Here is a 7,417-nt window from a genome sequence, read left to right as displayed (position 1 = left end):
TAATTGCAGACAAATTTACACCTTACATCAGTTGAGATAATAGAATAATTTAGGGCCAATATTCCAAGTTTTTCTGAGAATGAAAGTACAATCAGACACAATATCAGACATGGGTGGTAAACAGCAATTATTTATTGAAATTAAAATAATAACCAATCTATTGCATTATTTTAACGTATTGTTAGGGTTTTATTTTCCCATTAGACAAATATACAAGAAACATTCATTGCACCAGATACTGTTGTGGTGCTCCTTTTAAGATAATGCCTCAAACGAAATAAAATCATCTTTATATGACCAGAGAGCAACCAGGAACATTATGGCTGCTCAGACATGCAACAAGTAACTCATCATAAAAAAACAATCAAAAATCAATTATAATTGCATAAATACTTTGTACAGTTCATTTTCGCTGCGTCGAATTGCACCCTCCCTCCTAAATAATGGCGCGTAACATAAAACTGCATTTCATAAAAACATGATTTGTTTTGTACACGTGAAGGTGCGGAGGAGGTGGAGACGGGCGCACGGTGCTTAACAGGAGCTAGTGTACAGTACATACATGAGAGAGCATGAAGAATCACAATTATTAGTATTAAGAGTGCATATATACGGCAGGTTTAGTGTGTGTTTGTGTGTGTGTGTATGCGTGTTAGGAACTACATACAAAGGAGAAAAAAAAAGTATATTTCTTTTAACCAAGAAAGCAGCAGTAAGGTCTACCCACAGCGCCCCCTTGGGGTTAGAGATGCGTTAATATCTTCATACCATACCATGTCATATCTCGGGTTTGTAGTTATACAGAGTGTATTCATATATAGGGTAAGGTATATTCTTCATAGTTATTATCGTCCGACATGATTTATTACAGACCCACTACAGTGTCATCACTTTATGACACTTTTATACACGGCAGAGAGAGAAAGCCAGAAAGAGCAAGAAAAAAAGAGAAAGACAAAGAGAGAGTGAGAGAGGCAGAGTCACAGAGAGACAGAGAGTGAAAGAGCACATATAGTGTATGGTGATAGTGTAGAATACATCACAGACCTAATATAGTGGTGAATGCATTTCATGGAACATTGCATGATAAGAATGTGTCAAATGATAACTTCATGTCAAATGACAGAGATTAGGTAGGAGTGATGTGTGGCGGTCTGTTTGGCAGAACAACGATTGGACACTGTGGGCAACACAAAAACATAACCGATTTTTTAACAACCAAAATGATGAAATAGTAAAAAAATATAAAGACATGAAGTCATTGCATAACTAGAGCCACGAGTACAAACATTTAGAATATTTACATTCCCCCAGGAGGTGTTCGCCTGCTTGCTAAGTGACTAGCCGTTAGCGGCTCGTTATCAATTTGTTATGTTTTTAAGCCAGAAGAAGTTAGCCAGAAAGCTAAGCGCTATGTTACAGCTAGTAGCTCTTTCTGTTTCTCCTTTGATCCCTTGCTCATGGGCGGTTAGTGTGTGTGTGTGTGTGTGTGTGTGTGTGTGTGTGTGTGTGTGTGTGTGTGTGTGTGTGTGTGTGTGTGTGTGTGTGTGTGTGTGTGTGTGTGTGTGTGTGTGTGTGTGTGTGTGTGTGTGTGTGTGTGTGTACACTATAGGAAGAAAGAGGCCTTCCAACCTGGTCTCACATCTTCAGACTTGCTCTTCTTTTGTTGACACATTTTCCTCTTCAGTCTTGTTACTCATGCCACATGGTTGATAGGATGGGAGCAGTGAAGGGTAGCGGTGGACTGTGTGTGTGTGTGTGTGTGTGTGTGTGTGTGTGTGTGTGTGTGTGTGTGTGTGTGTGTGTGTGATGTGCGCTTGTGAGTTAGTTCTGCAGGGTCTGGTAACAGGTCTGACACACTCTCACTGGAGACGAGATCTTCAGCCGGCGGATCTCAGACTGGAAACGACTGCATCTGTAATCACATGATATCATCAAATGACCATCACATGACATCATCACATCATACCATCACATGACCATCACGTGACCATCATCATACCATCACATGAACATCTTCATACCATCACATGACAATCACGTGACATAATCATAGCATCATAATACCATCACATGACATCATCATACCATAACATGAAAATCACATGATATCATAAAATTGCATGACCATCACGTCCTCACATCATACATATATACTAGTGCTGTATATACCCCTAATCGTGATTTATCGCATTAATGTCATAGTTAACTCGCGATTAGTCGCCATTTTTTTCTATTCTAAATATCCCTTGATTTCGTGCTGCTAGCCTTTTAGATCAGACAGTGTTGAGAAGGACAGTAAGAAGAGAGACCCGCAGTGGTAGGCCTATCGCAAAACGTCAAAAGCCCAGGCTTTTATTTGTTGCAATCACTGAACTATCGAACAAAGCTCTTGCTCAGCAAAGATGGGAAATACTTTAACATTTATTATTTAAACCAGGATGAATATTCCTACCGTACGTAGGCCTATACACATTACCAGGCTATCAATAACGGCCACACACACACACACACACACACACACACACACACACACACACACACACACACACACACACACACACACACACACACACACAGTGGCGGAGTGGTAATCAGGAGAGTCGGGAGAATTCCCGGTGGGCCGTTAACGTTTCGGGGCTGTCGGGCTGATTACTGCGGGATAACAATGTTGCGTTTATAAAAGTTCCTTGCAGTGCCGTCCGGCAACCTGAGCTGTGCATCCGCAACCTCTCACTCACTCAACAGCTGCAACACTAACAAACCGTCAACGTCGCAACCAAGTCGATTTTGTCTAGAGGGGAAGAACTGAGCGGCCCCTCCCGAAGTGGTACAGCCCAGGTGGGCCTTGAACTGCGATTGGTCAGAAAGACGTAACGGCATTGAACTCTCGTGCAGGCTCGAACAGAGTGACACACAAACACACACACACACACACACACACACTTTTAAGGAGTTTTTCCATCCGCTCCTATCCTTGCTTGCACTGTGGCATCCCGCCCCTGAAACCTTGGCCTGGACGGGCCCGAGGAACCGTGAAGGACGGGGTATACCACCCCCACCCACCAGCCGGCGACGGAGAGCACCTGGACCCTCCCCCCAATCAGCGGGATGGGGGACACCTGGCGGCTGGGAGGAGGAAGGCCCAGAGCCTGCATAAAAGAGGCTACAGAACAGGAGCAGGGGAAAGGCAGAGACACGCATTGAATGCAGAAGCTAGAGGCTCACGGAGACCCTAGCGCACCCTTGTCCTGAGTGTGACTATTGAATAAAGGCCGAACTGTCGCCTTGTGTAGAATCTTTGAAACCCGGCTCATTCTCCAAGCCGGTTACCACATATGGTGGAGAATGCAGGCAGCTTGAGCGTTCCCACTACTACTACCCCGCCATGCAGAACCCGGAAGGAGCCGCGGCGTCGGCTGTCCAGCAACACCAGCGGGAGGCTGTGCTGCGGCTTACTCAGCACGCCGTCCGCGCTGCGCCGACCGCCGCCCCGACCAGCCGCCTCACTAAACTGGGACCTGAAGACGATGTGGAGGCTTACCTCGAGGTCTTCGAGCGGACCGCACAGAGGGAAGGCTGGCCAGAGGAGCAGTGGGCGCACATAGTGGCACCGTTCCTCGAGCAGGCGCAACGCGCCCAGGATTGGCGGTTTGACGCGCGGGGAGCCGTGCGCACACAGATCGCCCAACACAGCCGGCTAGTGAAGCGGTGGCTGACAACGGGAGAGGGTCCCAACCCGATCGACCGGGTGATTATTGACAACACCCTGCGGCGACTCCCGCCGGACGCCCGCCGCGTGCTGGCCCACCATCATCCTGCCTCCGTGGACGACCTGGTCCTTCAGCTGGAGAACTGGCAGGTGGCCCAGCTCCTGAGCGCCAGACCCGCCCCAGCCCCACGGCGCGCCGAGATCCGCCAAGACCCGAGGGGACCCCCTATCCGGACCCCGGCTCCCGGCTTCACCCCACCGAGCGGAGTACCGGAGAACCGGGAGGTGCGGCGCTGTTTTGAGTGCGGCCAGCTCGGCCACATCGCTCGCTATTCAATTAAATTCAATTCAATTTTATTTGTATAGCCCTTAATCACCATTACAGTCTCAAAGCTATTGCCCGAGGGGACGGGATGTATCGATGCCGTCAGCTTACGCGGACCCGGGGGCGGACCACACGTGCATGCTGGCGACCTGCTGGACGCAGGGAACGTCTGGTAGTCCGACACGGGGAGAGGACCCGTCCGGAGCGAGACACCGGAACCTACCCCCGACACCCCGGAGACCCTCACGGCCTCCGAGCAGCCAGACCCACCGGAAGACCCGGAGAGCTCCCCCCTCACTGAGTTCTCGGACTTCTTACCAGAGGGGGGGGAAGGCTCGTCCCGACCCGGCCAGTTCGCCACCGCCCAGCTCCAGGATGAGGCCCTCAAGCACGCCTGGAGCCACGTCCTGGTCCACGACGGGCAGGCCCGAGACTCGGTGAGTCACACACCGCATCCGCACTTCAGCACCAGGGGGGGTCTGTTGTATCGAGTAGCCTCCGGGGATGGGGGAGTGAGGGAACAGCTAGTGGTGCCCCGTCCATACGTTAGTAAGGTGCTTTTTATGGCCCACACCCACCTCCTGGGGGCCCACCTGGGCATGGACAAGACCCGGGAGCGGGTCCTAGCCAGGTTCTATTGGCCGGGCGTTAAGCGGGATGTTGAGCGCCACTGCCAGGGGTGCCCCGAGTGCCAGCGGGTAGCCCCCCGGCCCACCGCTAGAAACCCCCTCATTCCCATGCCCATCATTGAGACCCCCTTTGACCGCTTAGCCTTGGACATCGTGGGGCCCCTTCCCAAGACCAGCCGGGGCCACCGCTATATCCTGGTGCTAGTCGACTACGCCACCCGGTACCCTTCCCCTGCGCGCCGCCACCGCCAAGGCAGTCGCCCGTGAGTTTATGCTCCTCTTCAGCCGGGTAGGGATAGCAAAGGAGGTGCTCACTGATCAGGGGTCATGTTTCATGTCACGGGTGATGAAGGAGGTCCTCAGGCTCCTGCAGGTGAAGCAGCTCCGGACCTCGGTTTACCACCCCCAGACGGACGGCCGGGTCGAGCGTTTCAACAAGACACTGAAGCAGATGATCAAGAAGGCCATGCAAGCCGACGGGAAGAACTGGGACCAACTCCTACCCCACGTACTGTTCGCGGTACGGGAGGTCTCCCAGGCGTCCACCGGGTTCTCCCCCTTTGAGCTGCTGTACGGGCGGAGACCCCGCGGGATCCTGGACATCGCAAAGGAGGCCTGGGAGAGCCAGCCGTCCCCCCACCGCACCACCGTGGATCACGTGGAGCAGGTGCGTGACCGCATGGCCCGGGTGTGGCCCATCGTCCGGGGGCACCTCCAACGAGCGCAGCAGGCCCAGGCGAGGGTCTATAACCGAGGAGCCCAGCTGAGGACCTTTCAGCCAGGAGACCTGGTCCTGGTCCCCCCGGCGGAGTGCCGGTTCCTGGCCAAGTGGCAGGGACCCTACGAGGTGGTGGAACGCGTGGGGGAGGTGAACTACCAGGTCCGCCAGCCAGGGAGGCGGAAGCCGACGCAGCTATACCACATCAATCTCCTGAAGCAGTGGAGGGGGGGGAGCAGACACCCGCCGACCCCGCTCCCTTGTCCCTGGCGGCCCGACGGGAGATCCCGGAAGTCCCGGTGGGGGAGGACCTCAGCCCGGCCCAGAGAGCATCGGGACGTGTTCTCCGACCTGCCGGGGAGGACTGCAGTCACCCACCACGACATCCGGACGGCGCCAGGCGTAAGGGTCAGGGTTCCGCCCTACAGGATCCCGGAGGCCCGGAGGGAGGCCATACGGACCGAGGTGCGCCGAATGCTGCAGCTCGGGGTGATGGAGGAGTCCCGTAGCGCCTGGTGCAGCCCGGTGGTCCTTGTGCCCAAGCCAGACGGTACCTTTCGGATCTGTAATGACTTCAGGCGGCTGAACGAGGCGTCGGAGTTCGACGCCTACCCCATGCCCCGGGTCGATGAACTAATCGAGCGCTTGGGCCCGGCGCGGTACCTGTCGACCCTGGACCTGACCAAGGGGTACTGGCAGGTGCCGTTGACCCGAGCGGCCCGGGAAAAGACGGCGTTCTCCACCCCGGGGGGACTTTACCAGTACACCGTCCTCCCTTTCGGGGTACACGGCGCCCCGGCCACCTTCCAGCGTATGATGGACCAGCTCCTGAGGCCCCACCAGGATTACGCGGCGGCCTATATTGATGACATCATCATTTACAGCCCCAGCTGGGATATCCACATCCGCCAGCTAAGGGCCGTGCTGGGAGAACTCCGGAAGGCGGGCCTCACCGCTAACCCGGCCAAATGTCGCCTCGGGAGAGAGGAGACAACGTACCTGGGGTACCGGGTCGGGAGGGGAACAGTGCGGCCGCAGGAAGGCAAGGTAGCCGCCATACGGGCCTGGCCTCAGCCCCGCACCAAGAAGCAGGTAAAGGCATTCTTGGGGCTGGTGGGCTACTATCAGCGCTTCATTCCCGGGTACGCCACGCTGGCCAGCCCCATGAACGACCTGACCCGTAAGGCCTTGCCAGACCGGGTCATCTGGTCGGAGGCGGCGGACCAGGCTTTCAAGACGCTCCGGGAGGCCCTGTGTTCTGAACCTGTACTAATCACCCCTGACTTTAATCTCCCCGTGATTGTACACACAGACGCCTCGGAGGTGGGACTCGGGGGGGGGTCTTGTCCCAGATCCGGGCCGGAGAGGAGCACCCCATAACCTACGTCAGCCGGATGCTCCTCCCCAACGAGCGCAACTACTCCACCGTGGAGAAGGAGGCCCTGGCCATCAAATGGTGCCTCGAGAAGTTGCGTTATTACCTCCTGGGGAGGGAGTTCACTTTGGTCACCGACCACGCCCCCCTGAAGTGGATGGCGGGGGCCAAGAATACGAACGCCCGGGTGACACGGTGGTTCCTGGCTCTCCAGGATTTCCGGTTCCGGGTGGACCGCCGACCGGGCCGAGAGCATGCCAACGCCGACGCCCTGTCACGTCGGGATGCCTGCCTAGGGGGGTTCCCCAGAGACCAGGGGCTTGAGCAAACGGGGGGGGAGTGTGGCATCCCGCCCCTGAAACCTCGGCCTGGACGGGCCCGAGGGACCGTGAAGGACGGGGTATACCACCCCCACCCACCAGCCGGCGACGGAGAGCACCTGGACCCTCCCCCCAATCAGCGGGATGGGGGACACCTGGCGGCTGGGAGGAGGAAGGCCCAGAGCCTGCATAAAAGAGGCTACAGAACAGGAGCAGGGGAATGGCAGAGACACGCATTGAATGCAGAAGCTAGAGGCTCACGGAGACCCTAGCGCACCCTTGTCCTGAGTGTGACTATTGAATAAAGGCCGAACTGTCGCCTTGTGTAGAATCTTTGA

The 7,417-nt window shown here is 55.3% G+C and overlaps 1 protein-coding gene across 2 annotated transcripts in view; it reads right to left on the bottom strand.

The window, feature by feature from the left end:
• Positions 1–114: 114 nt before the first annotated feature.
• The window catches only part of wdfy3 (WD repeat and FYVE domain containing 3), an 87,268-nt gene continuing 79,965 nt past the window's right edge, over positions 115–7,417 (bottom strand). For both annotated transcript variants that reach the window (XM_060065789.1, XM_060065790.1), the window contains one exon: positions 115–1,915. In XM_060065789.1, coding sequence (XP_059921772.1) covers positions 1,825–1,915 — 91 coding nt within the window. In that variant the 3' untranslated portion in view covers positions 115–1,824. The remainder of the gene's footprint in view (positions 1,916–7,417) is intronic.

This window comes from Gadus macrocephalus, chromosome 11 (genome assembly GCF_031168955.1).
Source record: "Gadus macrocephalus chromosome 11, ASM3116895v1".
Lineage (NCBI taxonomy): Eukaryota > Metazoa > Chordata > Actinopteri > Gadiformes > Gadidae > Gadus > Gadus macrocephalus.
Note: the sequence above shows the minus strand (reverse complement) of the source record. Positions and strands in the feature narration are given on the sequence as shown.